General features: G+C 45.9%; 1 protein-coding gene across 1 annotated transcript in view; it reads right to left on the reverse strand.

Annotated features, from left to right (window-relative positions):
- CMTM4 (CKLF like MARVEL transmembrane domain containing 4) overlaps positions 1-13172 on the reverse strand; it is a 68090-nt gene extending 54918 nt beyond the window's left edge. Inside the window, exon 1 of the mRNA XM_067719943.1 lies at positions 12788-13172. Coding sequence (XP_067576044.1) covers positions 12788-12973 — 186 coding nt within the window. The 5' untranslated portion in view covers positions 12974-13172. The remainder of the gene's footprint in view (positions 1-12787) is intronic.
- Between the last annotated feature and the right edge of the window lie 6213 nt (positions 13173-19385).

Below are 19385 nucleotides of genomic sequence, written 5' to 3' on the forward strand. Positions count from 1 at the left end.
AACTCCCAGGACCTGGTATACTCCTTCTCCACAGGACACACCACACCTCCTAGCCAACCCCACTGTCCCCACCCCTATTACAGCACTTGGCTCCGGTGATCAGGAAGGTTGTGTACTTTCTCTGCCTCATACCAAACCCTCCTCCAAATGGACTGTGAACCCCTTGGAGGCAGGGATTTTTGTCCTATTTATGTATGTCTAACAGTATCTGGCCCAGCCTCGACGTTCACACACATATGAAGTAGAGATTTTTTTTTTTTAAAGGGGGAAAATATGTTAGAATTTTTACCAACATCTAGCTACTGACCTTGATCTAACTCTAAAGTTATTTAGCCAACTCTTAACCTGAAATTATACACATGTGTAGGGTTTGGACCAAAAATGGTTGAGAGAAAGTAGACAAGCTAAAGAAGCAACTACTGCTGGAAGAGCCGCTGCTCCTTGGGGTTTGTTTTTTTTCCACTGGCACAAAAAACTTTTAGCCTTAAACTGTTTTTCATAGCTGTGCTGGAATAAACGGGAAACCACAAAAATGAAGGCTTCCCTTGCACCAGTCATCAAATTGTAGTGGCAAGAAAGAAACCATTCAAAACTATCCACGTTTGATGAAACTCTGAACATTTTAAGTGTTTATTAACCCATTTAATTCCCAAATTTAACCAATCATTTGAAATGTTCAGAGACAAAATTCTGGATTCCAGTATTTCCTACAGACCTCTCCAATCTTCACTGGAGATGAAGGCCTCCCTTCTCAGGCCTCACAGAACGGCTGTTCTTTTATTTTCATCAGAGAGGTCCATAAAAACAAGCACAAGGACCCTCAGCCTCAATCCCAGTTGTGACTTCTTTACACACGTTAAGTGTCTGCTCTAAGGATTCTCAAAATACTGACGTGGCAGATCCTCAGCGACCCTCTCCCCCAACATGTTAATCAGAAAGCAGACAACTTGAGTAATAATTACAGAACCCCTGGTTTTCATTTTATACGTTCCTAAGCAAAAAGCTTGGCAAAGCCTCTTATGGTTTCCCCTCTTACAAAAATCTGTCTCCTAAGCAAAAGCTTCTGTTTCCTAGTAGCACTAGATACACTTAAAACTCACGGTTAAAAAAAGAAAAAAATCATTACAATGGCATTTTATTTCCATACTTTCTCCCCAATATTTTCCACTTACAACAGAGTCCAGAAGCTTATTTGCTTATAAATATATAAATGTTATTGTTCCCTTGTAGATCCCATGTTTTCAAATAATTTGACCTTACAAACTATGTTAAATCATACATGAACTGTTATTTTTTTTCTTTCTCCTGTGAAACAGATATGTGTATTCACCTGTTCATTCGGTGCCTCACTATGGGCCAGGCACTGTTTTAGACACTGAGGATACCTCAGGGAACTCAAAACACAAAGCCTCTGCTCTCGTGGAGTTGGTATTCTAGTTGGGTGGTAAATGCTGAGAAGAAAAGTAAAGCAGGGTGAGGGGGATAAAGAGCAGGGATGGGGGAGTGTCCTACTTTTGGCAGGTGGTCGGGGAAGGTCTCTTGAGCAGAAGAGAAGAACAGCAGTTCTGAAGAACAGAGCCAAGTGGGCATTTCTGGGAAGGGGTGGAGGGGATGGAAGAATAAACCTCAGATGCAAAGACTCTAAGGCAGGAGTATGTTACTCAAAAAGTTAATCAAAGCTTCTGGTCAAGTGAAATAATCAGTACCTTAAAACCCCAGTCAAAAAAGAAACTGGGCTTACTCTGTTTAATGCAGTTTATATTAGACTTTCTGAAACACAGTTGGTACCCAGCCCCTCAGTCTGATTCTCAACCCCCACTTCTAAATTAATAAACTCAGGGCTCCCAGGGGACCCCCCCCCCACACTCTGAAAACCAGTGGCAGACCCCACCATTCTATGTGAGGACACAAGGCCACACACGAGAGGTGCTGAGAGGAGGGCTGGGCGCCACCCCTGCCTTTAAGTGAGAATTTTTCACACAAAAATCCCCCCCATCAAGAAGTTAAACCGCTTCAAAATAAGATAGTTTCCAAATGCTAAAAAGGCAAGATCTTCTCCCGAAGGAGGTGTCACTTTCTGACCTCCCTACCCTTCTACTCATCTGTCCCCTCTTCAGCCAGCTGCAGGCCTGTTCCCAGCTCTGGACCACTTTGAACTGAGCCTTTGAAAGTTTAAACTGGCTCTTCGCCACCAGACAAGATGCTGAGGCCATCCCCTCGTCCGGAGGTGCCCTGCTCTCTTACTCTCTGCCTTTCCTCCTCCTTCTAGACTCTCTGAAGTCTCACCCTGCTAATGAATCCAAATCCCAGTTCATCTCGCCCTGCCTTTTACCTCTCTTGCACACACAGGAATCATCTTATTTTCCAAACAAAAACCTCTGGACTCACTGTCAATATATGGTACTTGCTGCTCTAATTTCAATGCTTGGAATATTTCATAATTTAAAAGTACAGTAATTTTTTAAAACTTAGGATGTACTTATATATGGTCTGAGACAGCACAGAAAATTGAGACTGGGGAAATTTAGGCTCTGTGATCACAGTTACAGGCCTTTGACTATTGCGCTATGCTCTAACAAACAACTTTATTTTCCAAAGAAATACGACATCACCCTACAAAAGGATTCGGAGCTACTTCCAGGAATGAGGATAAAGAGGCAGTGAGTGATAGCTGTGGGTTGAAGGCCAGACTGCTGCTATTTCCAGGTCATTTCAACAGCTGAGGGAGCTAAATGGACCATCATGGAAAATAATCAGCTTTGGCAGCCATACAGACCTCAGCCCTTAATGGGGTGGATCACATATGTGCTGCATCTCAGGTAAATCCAGCACTACCTCTAGGCTGGAAACATGCCTCTCTCCAGCACGCAGGTAAGCATCCATTCATTCTACCAGGAGGGAGAAGCATCATGGATTGGGCAGGGCATGTACACTGCCTTTGCCCCCTCTAAGCATCCGATTAAGTGCCATGACCTGGGAAAGGCTCTTAGTACTTTGTAATTAAGAAAAAAAGTCATCAGGGACTTGCCTGGTGGTCGAATGGTTAAGAATCCGCCTTCCAATGCAGGGGACACAGGTTCGATCCCTGGCTGGGGAACTAAGATCCCACGTGCCACAGGGCAACGAAGCCCCGTGCGCCGCAACAAAAGATCCCGCAGGCCGCAACTAAGATCCGACACAGCCAAATAAATAAATATTTCTTAAAAAGAAAGAAAAGATAGGGCTTCCCTGGTGGCGCAGTGGTTGAGAGTCCGCCTGCCGATGCAGGGGACACGGGTTCGTGCCCCCGTCTGGGAAGATCCCGCATGCCACAGAGCGGCTGGGCCCGTGAGCCATGACCGCTGAGCCTGCGCGTCCGGAGCCTGTGCTCCACAACGGAGAGGCCACAACAGTGAGAGGCCCGCATACCGCAGAAAAAAAAAAAAAAAAGAAAGAAAAGATAAAAGGTCATCACAATGATCATTTTGAGGTGTACAGAAATATCAAATCGCTATGCTGTATAACAAGAACTAACGTAGTGTTGTAGGTCAATTATACTTCAACATCAAACTCATAGAAAAAGAGATCAGAATTGTGGTTACCAGAGGCGGCACGTAGGGGAGAGGGGGATGGATGAGGGTGGTCACAAGGTACAAACTTCCAGGTACAAGATAAATAAGTACTAGGGATGTGATGCACAACATGGTGAGTATAATAAACACTGCTGCTGTTATATATGAAAGTTAAGCGAGTAAATCCTAAGAGTTATTCTCATCACAAGGAAAAGAACTTTTTTTTCTATTTCTTTAATTTTGTAACTATCTGAGATGGTGGATGTTCACTAAACTGATAGTGGTAATCATTTCATGATGTATGTAAATCAAATCATTATGCTGTACACCTTAAACTTATACAGTGTCTATGTCAAATATATCTCAATAAAACTGGAAGAGAAAAAATAAATTTTTTTAAAAAAAGAAAGAAAGAACAAAGGTTTCCAGGGCTATCAAGAAAGAAAATTTTTTTTTTTTTAATTTTGGCTGCACCAGGTCTTATGGTATGCAGGATCTTTTAGCTGCTGCATGTGAACTCTTAGTTGCGGCATGTGGGATCTAGTTCCCTGACCAAGGATTGAACCCAGGTCCCCTGCATTGGGGGCATGGAGTCTTAGCCACTGGACCACCAGGGAAGTCCCAAGAAAAAATTAATTTGGCCCTATGACCCAGGAGGAGTCCTGAAGGTCTTACTGAACTCAGCATTTCCCAGTGGTAAGTTCTTGTGGGTAAGCACACTGTTAACTTGGGATAAAGTGAGACCTTTACGTATGTTGTAGGACCAAGTCCATATATTTTTTTTAATGTTCAGAAATGTAATGATATTGCCCTTTGATCTAGTAATAGCACTCCCTGAAATTTAACAAAAAATAGTCACAATTCAAAAGAAGAATGAAGGACATTTACTGAAGGATCCTTCCTAATAGCAAAATATTGGAAACCATGATCAGGGGATCTTATGCAGCCTTTGGAAGGGAAAAATTCCAAAGTGGTTTTCATTTGACTAAGATTTTTTTCCCTAATTTCCTTCAATGTTACAATTTTTTTTAATTGAGATATAACTGGAATATAACATTACATTAGTTTCAGGTGTACAACATAATGATTCAGTATTTCTATATATCAATATTTGTATCAATAATGATATACACATTATCACCACAATAAGTCTTATTTAACATGCATCACCATATATAGTTTAAAAAAATTTTTTTCTTGTGATGAGAACTTATCAGATCTATTCTCTTAGCAACTTTCAATTACAACTGCAATACAGTATTATTAACTATAGTAGCCAGCCCTATAGGGTAGATTCCTTTCAAATGGGAGAAATTTTTTCATTAGCATCAACAAATTTATTAAGCACCCACAACTGTGCAGAAGGTTTCTTTTTTAAAAAAAAAAAAAACAGGAAAATAGATTGAAAAAACTTTTAAGCTTCAAGTTTCTTCAAGATGTCTGTACTGTATTATCTAAATCATTCTCCCTAAAAGAGCCTCCAAATTACAAAGTAAGAAAGTAATAAAAGGTTAACTAAAGATTATGATTGGTATAATAGCTTTAAGGCTAACCTATACTAAGGTAGAGCTAGTAACAGCTGATGCTTTGGGAATTTTTGAATAGAAGATATCTGCATGTGGTATACAATTCAAATACAGTGAAAAATAAATCTCCCTTCCACCCTGACCCTTGGTCACCCAGTTTCCCAATTTGTACCATTCCAGAGATATTCGATAGTGGTAACAGGTTGGTGTGACTTCCATGTGAGAGACACTTTGCTAAGGACTTTGTATGAAAGGCTCACAGGTGCCAGTAACACTCTCATCAGCCCTGATTTACAAATAAGGAGACCTGCTTGTGTCCTGAAGTGAACAAGCAACTGGCCAAAAGTCTCATGGTGATAAGAGACATAAAGTCCATACTCTCAGAGCCCCTCCCCATCCCAGCCCCCAACACACACACACACACCCCTAAACTCCATGTTCTATCTTCATGTTGTGTTGTTCCCTCTGCCCTCAAAACCAATCCTTCATCATCCCTCTGCCTGGCTAACCTGACTTTCCATATCAATTTTAGAATCATCTTCTCTATCTAAAAAAGTCTTGCTGGGATTTTGGGATAGTGTTAAACCTACAGATCAATCTGTGGAGAAGCGATACATATTTTTTTAATTTATTTTTTAAAGCTTTTATATATTTTTTTAAATTTATTTTTGGCTGCATTGGGTCTTCGTTGCTGCATGCGGGCTTTCTCTAGTCGCGGTGAGTGGGGGCTACTCTTCATTGTGGTGTGCGGGCTTCTCACTGTGGCGACTTCTCTTGTTGCGGAGCACAGGCTCTAGGCGCATGGGCTCAGTAGTTGCAGCACGCAGGCTCAGTAGTTGTGGCTCGCGGGCTCTAGAGCTCAGGCTCGGTAGTTGTGGCGCGGCATGTGGGATTTTTCCCGACCAGGGTCAAACGCATGTCCCCTGCATTGGTAGGTGGATTCTCAACCACTGCGCCACCAGGGAAGCCCAAGAAGTGATATTTTAATAACTATATTGAATCTTCCAATCCATGAGCACAGGATGTCTGCCCACTTATTTCAGTGGTCTTTGATTTCCTTCTTCGGTGTTTTGTAGTTTTCAGCATGTAGATCCTGTACATGTTTTGTTAGATTTAGCCCTAAGTATTTCATTCTTTTTAGAGCTATCATAACTGATATGGGTTGCTTTTTTTTTTTTTCAATTTCAGTTTCCAATGATTGATTGCTAGGACATAAAAATATGATTGATTTTTGTGTGTTGACCTTGTATGCTACCACCTTGCTGACTCACACATTAGTCCTAGGAGCTTTTTTATAGATTTCCATGGGATTGTCTACATAGACAATCATGCCATCTGCAAACAGGGAGTTTTTCTTTCTTTCCAGTCTGAATGCCTTCTATTTATTTTTCTTGCACTGGCTAGCACTTCCAGTAGGATGTGGAAGACAGAAGAGACATGTGGTGAGAACAGACATCATTGCCTTGCTCCCCATCTTAAGGGGAAAGTATTTTCACCACTAAGTATGTTAGCTGTAGATTTCTGGCAGATGCCCTTTTCCAGGTTGAGGCAATTCCCTTATCTTACTAGTCTTCTTGGCCACATTTATCGTGAATGAATGTTGAATTCTGTCAAAAGTTCTTTTCTGCATCCCCTGACATAATCAAGTGCTTTTTGTGCTTTAAACTGTTAGTATGGCGGATTATATCTCCTGATTTTGGAAAACTGAACCAGCCTTTTCTTCCTGGGATAAGTCACAATGATTGTCCTGTACTATTCTTTTTACATAACATTGCTGGATTCGATTTCCTAGATTTCCTAGTAGTTCGTTGAGGATTTTTGTGCCTGTGTTCATGAGGATGATGTTCATGAGGATGAGGTCTGAAGCTTTCTTTTCTTGAACCATCTTTGTCTGGTTTTATAAAACAGATGTGTACTAGACACTTTCCTGAGGTCTTGGATGATAATTTTACTATTTTTAATCATCATAAAAACTTAAGAGTGGTTTTAATCTTTGCTTAAATTCTGCTAGAATTTATTTGACTTCAAGTTTTTGACCAGGAAGACAACTCCCAAAGATAACAAACTGCCCAAGGGAAAATGGGACTGTTTATAAGGAGCCACCTTAAGGTAGAAGTGAGAATCCAATGCAGTGAAACTACTTCACTGGCCATTCTCTGCACGCCCCTGCCCTGCTTCTGTATAGCCCAAGAAAGCCAGAAAGGTGAGGGAAGTGCTCACCAGCATGGGATGAAAAACTGACAGTTTCCATCAAATAAAAGATACTTATCACCCAACCCTGAAATGCAAATGCTCACATCTGTCTTTGAGTTACCTAAGAAAGCACCTGTCAAACATTAACGGTTTAGTTCTTACAATTCCTAAAATGCTCAGTCATTACCACTCACATTCTACTACGGAGGAAGCCAAGAAACAATGGGGTTAAGAGATTTCAAGGAGATCAGCAGAGCTAAAATTTGAATTTAAACATCACCTATTACCCAACTTTGTTTAAAAAATAGTCCTAGGGCTTCCCTGGTGGCGCAGTGGTTGAGAGTCCGCCTGACGATGCAGACGACACGGGTTTGTGCCCCGGTCTGGGAAGACCCCACATGCCGCAGAGCGGCTGGGCCCATGAGCCATGGCCTCTGAGCCTGCGTCCGGAGCCTGTGCTCTGCAATGGGAGAGGCCACAAAAAAAAAAAAAAAAAATAGTCCTAAACAAATGCAATGCAATGTCAGAAGGTCAATCAGTCGTGGGAGGGGCTCAAGAAAGGGATCCAGGGACTTCCCTGGTGGTCCAGTGGTTAAGACTCTGAACTCCCACTGCAGGGTACTCAGGTTCGATCCCTGGTCGGGGATCTAAGATCCCACATGCCACGGGGCGCGGCCAAAAAATAAAATAAAATAAATGTAAACAAAAAAGAAAAAAAAAAGAAAGGGATCAGAAGTAAAAGAGCTCCTTGAGAGGTGTTTTTGGATCTTAAAAGCTGATTCTGCTCTTGGCTCTTTTGAGAAGGCCTATCCCCTCAAGGCAGAAAGTGGCAGGTCTGCTGGGTGAGGAACAGGAACTGCACACCTAGGGACAGCGCAATGGCCACTGAGAAATCAAAACCCTTGTTAAGTGTATCACTTCAGCACGTAAAAGTCACCCAAAAAGTCACCAGGCTGACAAAAGACCTCAGAAATGTCCTTGGAGTCAAGGTCTCCTCTGCTCTGTGGAACAACTCAAAATGATGTGTTCAGGAGGCAGGAAAGAGCACACCACCTGGGTTCAAATCCCAGCTCCACCAACCACTAGCCACGTGACCTTAAACGAGTCATGACCTCGGTGCCTCTAACTTTCTCAACCATAAAATAAAGGTGATAACAGTAGAGTAAGCACTCATTAATGATGCCTGCTGTTGTGATTCAGAAAGTTGTCCCATCTAGGTCCTGTCCTCTTCTGACACTGTCCTAACATCATGGTATAAGCGATAGTACGCCCCACCCCAATCCCAAGAGCAAAATTCTTCTTTCAACCAAGTGCTTTGGAAAAAAAAATCCAAACCAAACAATAAACAAAAGGCCCCTGGGCTTCCCTGGTGGCGCAGTGGTTGGGAGTCCGCCTGCCGATGCAGGGGACGCGGGTTCGCGCCCCAGTCCAGGAGGATCCCACATGCCGCGTAGTGGCTGGGCCCGTAAGCCATGGCTGCTGGGCCTGCGCTGCGCAACGGGAGAGGCCACAGCAGTGAGAGGCCCGCGTACCGCAAAAAAAAAAAAAAAAGGCCCACATTAACTATTTCATTAAATGATGTCTGAGAGCTAAAAACCAATAAGCGCTCACAGAATCCACATTCAAAAGAAAGAAGAAGGTATTTAAATCAATAGCTTAAACCAACTCTTTTCCTACAAAAAGTACATTTATATTGTTTGAAATAACCACAGGAGATACTCTCCCCAACTAAGAAATAGGTATGAGTTTCTTTTCTTTTTTTTGCGGTACGCGGGCCTCTCACTGTTGTGGCCTCTCCCGTTGCAGAGCACAGGCTCCGGACGCGCAGGCTCAGCGGCCATGGCTCACGGGCCCAGCCGCTCCGCGGCACGCGGGACCCTCCCGGACCGGGGCACAAACCCGTGTTCCCTGAATCAGCAGGCGGACTCCCAACCACTGCGCCACCAGGGAAGCCCCGAGTTTCATTTTTAAAACATATAATCTAGGACTTCCCTGGTGGCGCAGTGGTTAAGAATCCGCCTGCCAATGCAGGGGACACGGGTTCGAGCCCACATGCCTCGGGGCAACTAAGGCTGTGCGCCACAACTACTGAGCCTGCGCCCTAGAGACCGCGAGCCACAACTACTGAAGCCCATGCGCCTAGAGCCCATGCTCGGCAACAAGAGAAGCCCCCACAGTGAGAAGCCCGTGCACCTCAACAAAGAGTAGCCCCCGCTCGCCACAACTAGAGAAAGGCCACGCGCAGCAACGAAGACCCAACGCAGCCAAAAATAAATTAATTTTAAAAAAGATATAATCTATGAAAATGCATTGATTAATTTCCATAATATTTCAGATTAGTTTTACTATCAAATAGCATTCCATTTAAAATATCGATTTAACTTTTAAATCACTAGGAAGTAAACTATCTTTAATTCAAATATATATAATTATAATTATAAAATTATAATTATAAAATATATAATTATAATTTGGGGGTGGCATTTTCACCAAGTTTCTTTAAAAGCAGGAAGTATTAGTTAGCAACAGTGACAACTAACGTTTTATTACACACTAAGCGCCTAATAAACTAGGTGCTAATTTCTACATACTACCTCATTCTCTTAATCCTTTTTGAGAGATATAGGCTCATTTTACAGAAAAACCTCAGCCTTGAGGTTGACTATTTACGGTTCTGATAGAGAACTGATTGCTAGTACTGTGTAAGGTTTTAACACTAAAATGATACAGAAAGGTAAGTCTCAAACTTTAATGTGCACGAGAATCTCCTGGAGAATCTTGCTAAACTGCAGATTATGATTCAGAAAGTCTGGGGTTAGGCCTCTGATTCTGCATTTCTAATAAGCTCTCAGTTGCTGGCAATGCAGCTGACCACACTTGGAGCAAGGACCTGCAGGTGGCAATAGGCCACAAACCACAAAAAACGTCTCTAAAACCTAAAACGAAAAAAAGTCTAATTTTTTCTCAAAAACTTACATTAGAATTAGAACTTATATTAGATATGTTTCTTGATGGGATTCTGAGCTTTGTAACATCTTAGAAATATCTTCAGGGACTTCCCTGGCGGTGCAGTGGACAGGACTCCATGCTTCTGAGGCAAGGGGCACGGGTTTGATCCCTGGTCGGAGAACTAAGATGCCCCACGGCATGGCCAAAACCAAAAAGAAATATCTTCATAACGACTCTTGTCTTCTTTTCCAGTTTAAGTTGAGAGTCCACTATCTTGAAGTTTTGTGGCGGTTTTTCCCCCTAAAAACCCTGATTTTTTTTTTAACAAGGCTGAAAAGCTAAATGCATGGAACTGTTTCATGTTGCCATACCCTTCAAGCAGGTCCCCATCCTTCACCCACCCACACATAACATAACCTCTCGCTGTTTAAATTCTAGAGATTAGACAAAAGACAAGAGTTAGGAGAGATTTTAGGGGCTGGGCCCCAAAGTTCTTCCAGATGAAAAGTAAAGCTCTACAAAAAAAAAAACAGCACCTTACGAAAAGGCAGTGATAAATACCACTGGCTTCCATTTCTGGCTTTAGGTGACAAAATTCCAGCAATGAGGTGATATCTAACATTTTATATAAACTACTGGATTTCATTCTTTTATCAGATCTTTTGAATGGCAAGCTCTATGTACTTTCAAAAGTCCAGAGTAAACAAAACAAGGTACTTAACAAGGCCCTAAATTCCACCTGGGCCCAGGTTCCCTCCCATCCTGCTCTTTAATTCACTTCTGATTATCAGTGCTGTACTCAAACATCAGCTAGCTGCCTCTTTTTAAAGGCAGTTATACACCTCCCCCACTCCTCCATTCACTTTGCTAACAACAATGCCTAACTACAGAACAAATATATCTCTTGGAACATTCCACTTTACCAGATAAGGTCAGTTTAAAATTCTAGAGAGGAATAACCTGCTCCGTTTGTCTTTCCTGAGAGCCCTTCAAAAATACCCTCCTGCAATCAGCAGAACAAGCCTTTCACCCGAGCGAGAGAGCCAGAGAGCGAGAGAGCGAGAGAGCGAGAACAGTCTATGATTCTGCAATTTACAAACACTGAGACCTTTACTTAAAGGATATCCACACATTAAATGATTCCCAAGGAACCTTTATCTATGTACTCAAGTAAGCACAAGAAGACCAATGCTTGGAAGAAACAAAATGCACATACATTGCACCTCTGTGCAAATGGCTTCTCTAGATGAGAAGTCGCTGCCAGGCCTCAGAGAAAGGCCTACCTGTGTCAGGGGATATAAGGACAGTTTTTTCCGAACTGGAGTATGCTCTATCCACAGCAGAGCTAAGTAACAAACCAAAGAGGCCTGTTAGAAAACCACAAAAGAGGGGCAGAGGGGACAGGCCCCTGCCCTGAACACCCTGAAAGCTAAAAATAAGAATTCTGAGAAATGAGCTCTACCATAGACAAGCCCAAAAGAAAGTTCTCTGTTTCTGTTACCTCCAAACCTGGCTGCCCTCCCATAGTGATTTAACTCTGGGTACCAACTGGGCAATGCCAGCCACCGTGCTGGGGCGGAGGATTCAGGGATGCCGGTTCTACCTTCTGGGCTAATTAGAAGGAATCAAAACCTCTGCAGCAGGGACTTCCCTGGTGGCCAGTGGTTAAGAATCCGCCTGCCAATGCAGGGGACGCTGGTTCGAGTCCTGGTCCAGTAAGATCCCACATGCCGTAGAGCAACTAAGCCCGTGCACCACAACTACTGAGCCTGCACTCTAGAGCCCGGGAGCCACAACTATCGAGCCCACGTGCCACAACTACTGAAGCCCGAGTGCCTGGAGCCCGTGCTCCGCCACAAGAGAAGCCACCGCAATGAGAAGCCCGTTAAAGGCAACAAAGAGTAGCTCCCACTCACTGCAACTAGAGAAAGCCCCCGTGCAGCAACGAAGACCCAATGCTGCCATAAACAAATAAATAACAAAAAACAAACAAAACCTCTGCAGCATAAACTGGAGACTCTGGGCAGATCTGGGCTCCCCCAATGCATCTGGACTACATGCCTCCATTCAACATTTATTTGAGCGTCTACCATATGCCCAGCACTGTGCTGGGCGCCGGGGAAGAAACCGAGCCACAGTCTTCCCCAGTGGTGGAAGCCGAGACAAACGAGGACCATCCGGAGGAGTGGAGGATGTGCGGGCCCCAAACACCTAACACAAGTTGCTATGACCAGTAGTACCCAGGGGACAGCATGACCCCGGCCGGGTTTCGCGCACCACCAAACCCAACAGTGAAAGAGGCTCGCGACAGCGAAGGCTGGAGTGGACAGGAAGGCCCGGGGGCAGGTGTTCAGGTAGAAGGCGCACACCTGAGGCGGCAGGGTCCCCAGGGGAGGCGGGAGGGCGGCACGGGGACCCAGCGAAGGAGAGGGAGCGCAAGGACTGGGGCCATGGGAAGCGAGTGCGCGGTGGAGGCCGGCCGGGCCTGCGCCCCCTGAAGCGGGAGCAGGGAGGGAAGGCGCGCGGCTAGGCCGCCCGCCGGCACCTGGGGCCCCGCCCGGCACCTACCACTTGGGCGACCTTGAGGCAGCCAAACGCGCCGCGCAGGTAGTCCGGGTCGCAGCGCAGGCCAGCCAGCCCGCGGCGCTGGCTCACCGGCTCGGTGGTGGGCTGGTACGGACTGCTGGCGCCCGAGATCATGGAGGTGCTCGAGGCCTCGCCCTCGAAGCCGTCCAGCTCCTCGCCGCTCCGCATGCTGCCGCTCGGCCCGGGCCGCCTTGCGCGGCTGGCCTCAGGCGCCCGGAGCTAGCGGGCTCAGCGGGGCCGCCGCATCGCCGCCACCGCCGACGACGACTAACTGCCCGCACCGCCGCCGCCGCCGCCGCCTCTGCGCCCGCCGCCCGGCTGCGGCCGCGGCTCGGTCCGCTCGGGCTCGGCTCCCGCCGCCTCGGCAGCGGAAAGGGAGGGAGGCGGGAGCTGGCGGAGAGGGAAGGAGGCGGGAGCCGGCGCGGCCAGCCGGGAGGGGGCGGAGCGAGTGCCCGCCCGCCGGCCGCTCGGCGGCGCTCCGCGGCTCCCGCGGGTGGAGGTGGCTGCCCGCGCCGCGGGGCCTCGGGAGGGCGGGGCGGAGCGGGGCGGGGCGCCAGGGCCTCTGGCTCCGCCCTCACCTGAGTACGCGCGGGGGTCGGGGCCGCGGCTGCGCGCCAGGCGATCATAGCGTGGGAGGGCGAAGGTCGGGGAAAGAGGGGTAGTGGGGAGCAGGGAAAATGGGGGTTGACGGAGGGTCGAGGTGGACCTAGGGGGCACGGAGCTGCTTTCCCAGAGCGCTGCCTCCGTTTCTTCCCTGGAGGAAGTGGGGTCTTCTTCAGGTAGGCCAGGGGACTTATCGGTGAAGACCAAGGTGTGCTGTGCGACCCCCGTGCTGGAAACAGTACGGGGCCCAGGGTGGGCCTGACTTGGACTGTTTGACAAGAGGGGGCTAAGTGTCTGGGCTCCCACACTGGGCAACAAACCAGTACCGAAGTCAGGGACTGAACGGGACAGGGGTGAGAAGTCGGGGTGAGTGAGGTCGCTTAGTACTGGGTCTGTAAGACAGACAGGCGGCAGTATTTGTGAATAACTCCCAATGTACGCTCTGGATTCACCGGCCTGACCGAGAATGGGAGCTAGCCCACAGGAGACCCTCGGTGACTAACATTAGTTTCCTCTCTTAGCTGAAAAGGTTTTGCAATCTCTGCCTAATCACCAAGGCAGGTTAAACACAGATTTTTGCACTGAAGGGCATTAGTTAGGGACCAATTTGCAATTCAAGTGTAAAGGATAATTTTAAGCTTAAGTAAAACACCGACTTTCTAAGAATTGTCCCTTTGGTATTGAACCCTCCCACACCACAAATATCTAGAGCTTACCATGCTTTAGACACTGAGGAAGGCACTTGAAAGTGTTATTCCCATTTTACAGAAGACCAGACTAAGGTTTCAGACTGGTAGTCCCAGGCCACACAATTGGTGAGCAGAGCCCACTCACTTCCAAATTTTTTCACTACACAGTGTTGCCTAGTATATAATTCAGATGGGCTTGTGAACTTAGGAAGTGAGAAGCAGTAAATGTCATAACTCAGGAGATCTCAATTTAAAGGGCTCTCACCTTTTGGTTACCAAAGATGGGAACGACAATGACTCTAACACTCCATTCAGCCCACACTTATATGCTAAAGAATATGCTAGGACCTGGAGGTTGCCAATGAAAGATAACAAGTTGAATGGTTGGATGCAGACTCTGGCCTCTGCTTTCTCCCCAAATCCCAGTGAAATGACAGTTACAGAGACATTTTTTAAGGGCATAAAACCACAGGGACAAAGAATGGGAAAGGAGACAATGGCAACAAAATGTTGGAAGCAGAAAAGCAAATGGGCAAGTGGTAACTAACTTAGCAGATCCAAGAAAGCTAAACCCTAAGTTGGCACAGGGGAAGGCTGAAATGCAACCTAGGTCATATCACAGGAAAAAAGGCTCAGGAATGGGCAGCACCAAGCACATCTAGAAGTGGGGGGGTGAAAGCAGGAATTAAAAAAAAAGACCAAATGAAAGTCTTTTTAAGAAGCAAATGGGGAGGGCTTCCCTGGTGGTGCAGTGGTTAAGAATCCGCCTGCCAATGCACGCAACAGGTTCGAACCCTGGTCTGGGAAGATCCCACATGCCACGGAGCAACTAAGCCTGTGAGCCACAAATATTGAGCCTGCGCTCTAGAGCCCACGAGCCACACAAGAGAAGCCACCGCAATGAGAAGCCTGCACACTGCAACAAGAGTAGCCCCCGCTCACTGCAACTAGAGAAAGCCCACGTGCAGCAACGAAGACCCAAGGCAGCCAAAAATTAATTAATTAAATTAAAAAAAAAAAAGAAGCAAATGGATCCCTGGAACCCCACCCATGACCATCCCCCAAGACTGGAATCTTTTTTCTCTGGAGAAGGTAAAACAGAGGGTCCCTTAGCTAGGGATCACTAGGCACAGTTGAGGGCAGGAGTACCATACTAAAGATTATATATATTTATGTGTGTGTGTCCTTGGATACTAAATAAAATGAAAGCAAAAATTTTTTTTTTTTTTTTTTTTTTTGCGGTACGCGGGCCTCTCACTGTTGTGGCCTCTCCTGTTGCGGAGCACAGGCTCCGGACGCGCAGGCCCAGCGGCCATGGCTCACGGGCCCAGCTGTTCTGCGGCATGCGGGATCTTCCCGGACTGGGGCACGAACCCATGTCCCCTGCAGCGGCAGGCGAACTCTCTACCACTGCACCACCAGGGAAGCCCTGCAAAAAGGTTTTTAATTCAATATAAGAGTTAAAGAGAATCTCACAGGAAATAGAACCAAAAGACAAAGAGATGGAAAATGAGAGAAAAGATAAGAATATTAGAGGTATAGTCCAAGAGAATAATAGAATAATAAGACTCTAATAAAGTTAGAACAGAGAATATAGAGGGAAGAAAACAAAAAATAATAATTAAAAAAAAATTCAGTAACACTTTCCAGAACCAAAGGACATGAGTTTTGGATTTAAAAGACTCACCAGTGCCCAGCACAATGAATGAACATGAATCAGCACCAGGTACACCAGACGACTGGGGGCAAAGAGAAGATCCTCAAGGTTCCAGAGAAGAACAGAGCATGTTTCGTTATAAAGGATCAGGAATCAGACTTTTCCACAGCAGCTTTGGGAATGGAGTAAACCATTCCACATCCTGAGGAAAAATGATCCCCACTTAGAAGTCTGGTTCCAGCTGGAGTATCAATCGGGTATGAGGATTGATGAAGGACTCTTTTGGACATGCAAAGACTCCCTCTGTCTCTTCTTAGGAGGCTGCTGGAGGAGGACACCACCAGAACAAGGATTTAAACCAAGGAAGCAGAGGACATGGGAGCCAGGAAAGGGTGAGAGAGAGAGATGATAAGGGTCCTATGGTGAAGGGGACAGAGGCCCCTGTGCAGCAGGGCTGGGGGTTAAGCAGCCCAGATTGGAGCAGCCAGAGCTTCGAGAGATGTCTTCAAGATGAAATTAAGAACGTGTTTAGGGCTTCCCTGGTGGTGCAGTGGTTGAGAGTCTGCCTGCCGATGCAGGGGACACGGGTTTGTGCCTTGGTCCGGGAAGATCCCACATGCTGCGGAGCGGCTGGGCCCGTGAGCCATGGCCGCTGAGCCTGCGCGTCCGGAGCCTGTGCTCTGCAACGGGAGAGGCCACAGCAGTGAGAGGCCCGCGTGCCACAAAAAAAAAAAAAAAAAAAAGAATGTGTTTAAATACACAGAAAAGAAAGGTTCATAGTTTCTGGAAAGTTTTGAGATAAATTAGTGATAAATGCATAGAAAATTAAGCAAATATTCATAGATGAACTGCAGGAAATAAAATGATATATAGAAAAGAAGTATGCTAAATTACATGTGAATAACATTTGCATAATTATAACAATGTAAACAATGAGTGCAGATCTAACCAAAAGTACCTGACCCTATTAGGAGGAAAGGATAGAGGGACAGGATGTGTGCATGTATGATAGGGAGAAGGGGAAGGTGGGCAAGAGACCTAAATACTCATCATCCATCATGGGAGATCAGTAGATGCTTAAAACTGAGAACTCAACAGGAAGCAGTATATGCATGTTAATTAAATATATAAAGGTAAAGGTGGTTCAGTGGTTAAGACTCTGCGCTTCCACTTCAGGGGGCACGGGTTTGATCCCTGGTCGAGGAACTAAGATCCCACATGCCACGTGGTGAGGCCAAAAAAAAAAACCATATATATATATGTGTATATATATATATATATATATATATATGTAAATATAAAAATAATTGGTTAAAAGTTAAAAAATGTCAATTCTGGGGAGCAGGATATGTAATGGGGGTTATAGGCCTTGTAGAACTATTTGATTCTCTCAACTATGTGCTCATATAATTTTAATAAAAGCTAAATTTAAAATGATTTTTTTAAAAAGGAACTTGAGAGTCAGATATAGTCCCTGCCAGCACAGACATGGAGACCAAGCATTGAAACCAGTAAATATACAATAGAGCATGTGCTGAGTATTGTTCATGGTGGTATGGGAATTTCCAGGAAGGATTGCATTGAGTCTGTGGGTCAGAATTTCAGCTGAGGTCTGAAATACGAAGAGCAGTTAGCAAGGCAAAGAGATGGTAAGGGTTGGTAGAAGAGCATTCCCGGAAGAGGCAACAACATATGCAAAGGCCAAGAGATAAGAAAGCGAAGTACAGTGAAGAGGCTCAAGTGCAGAATTCAAGGGTGAAAGGTGGCCTTGGGTGTCCCTGCAGGGCCTCAGGGACCATGTGAGAGGGTAGATTCTGGACTGAAGCGTGTTAAGCAGGAGAGTGGCCCAGTGAGGCCTCCTTTTAGAATGCTCTCTTTGGCTTCATCGAAGGAAGTAGATTGAGCGGAAGCAAGATAGGAGGCTCCTCTCCAGTACTTGTTAACTGTTCCCTGTTCCTGGACACTAGCCTACGTTTATTTTTAGTTCCGGGGAAAGACTCGAAATTTTTCCTTCTAGTTTTTAACAGAAGTTCACAGACTTCCAATGGGTGTTATTGGGAATCCCACATATTAAGAGTAGATAAAACTTGGTATTGTGCCTTCCTCAAGTGTTCAGTCGTAATACAGCATGAGTCTGTGGCTATAGCTGTGCCTCCAGGTGTCTACAAGTGCTGAAGACAAAATGAGGGTGATAAATGACAGAGAAGTGGGTCGCCTCAGGTCCCTGGCTCCAGGGTCTGATCCACATATCCAGGGCTGACTCAAGGAAACCAGACTCAGAAGAGACTGATGAAGAAACCAGATGCTGCTTTGTTAATTGTTGCCAGTGGATAGGCTTTGCCAGCAACCATAATGCTGATCCTTATCTCAGTCCCTGAACTCATCCTGAAAAAAAACTGCTCAGAGTATAGCATCCTTAGATACATGCTAAGCCCCAGTATATGCCGCTTCACCTACATCGGGCTGGCCTCTTCCCAAGCCTCTTCAGCCTCTCATTTAGCGGAAGGGCAACGACCTCCAAGCCTGGGGGATTCCCCACTCTAGCCCCCCTCCCCCCTCCTCCTCCTCCTCCTTCTCCCCAAGCACACTGATTCCATAAAGCATTGGTCCTACAAGGACTTTAGAATCTGAATTCCATGAAGGGCTGGGAGCAAAACACCTTCCCAAACTGGGGTCCCTGCGTGTTCTGTCCCTGGAGGCAGTGCCTGATAACGTTGAGGAGGGAAGAAGTTCCAGTTTCACTTTGTTTCTTACTGAGGCCCCTCCCCAGGGCAACCCTTAGTGTTGGGGGTAGGGCTGCTTTTCCTGTAACTTCAATTAAGCAATAGTGCTCATCTACTACTTTTAATAAGGTCAGTAATTAGGAGGTCCCTAGAGACTCCTACTTCAAACAGAAAAATACCGTAGTTAAGGAGAACATCGCAAGCATAAAGCATGCAGTGGGAAGACTGAGTTTATCACGAACAACTATCAATGTTAAGCATGAACCAAACATCCAAGAAAATCATGTTTAATGTTTCAAGACTAACAGCTTGGTCTGAAATGATTCTCTACCTTTAAAGGGCCTTTTAAAGAAAGGTACTGGTATAAACTCCTAATGTCTGAGGATTGTAGTCAAAGATGTGAAAAACAAACAACCTCTTTTTGTGTTTGAAAGGACCAAATGTCCCTCTCCTCCTCCCGCAGTGTTCCCACGAGCCTGGAGGGAGGGGCCGGGCCTGGGCAGATTCCAGGCGGGAGCGGTTCAGGGGTTAGAGTTAACCGCTGCTTCTGAAAGAACTCGTCCCTTCAGCTGGAAAAATGCTCTCCAAGTCGTCTCTAAAAATAGTGCTCGCCGGGATTTTCCAGTTTGACATTCCTTCGGTTCCTATGACCAAGGACAACCCCGGGCCAAACCATCTGCGCCCCTTGCTGGGTCCTCCGGTGGAATCCCACCCTCCGTGGGACCCCAGTTTGTTGTTCCCGCTGCCTCCAAACCCCGCTGGCACTTGATTCAGGGGAAGATTCGCCTGCTCAGCAGCTGCCTGGCTTCTCCCTGGCTGCCCTGCTCTGCTTTCTCTTCCCAGGGCAGGGGATGGGGAATGGTTTTCTGGGGAAGAAGGCAGAAAGTGTGGCTACAAGGGAATGTGGA

Source organism: Pseudorca crassidens, chromosome 20 (genome assembly GCF_039906515.1).
Source record: "Pseudorca crassidens isolate mPseCra1 chromosome 20, mPseCra1.hap1, whole genome shotgun sequence".
Lineage (NCBI taxonomy): Eukaryota > Metazoa > Chordata > Mammalia > Artiodactyla > Delphinidae > Pseudorca > Pseudorca crassidens.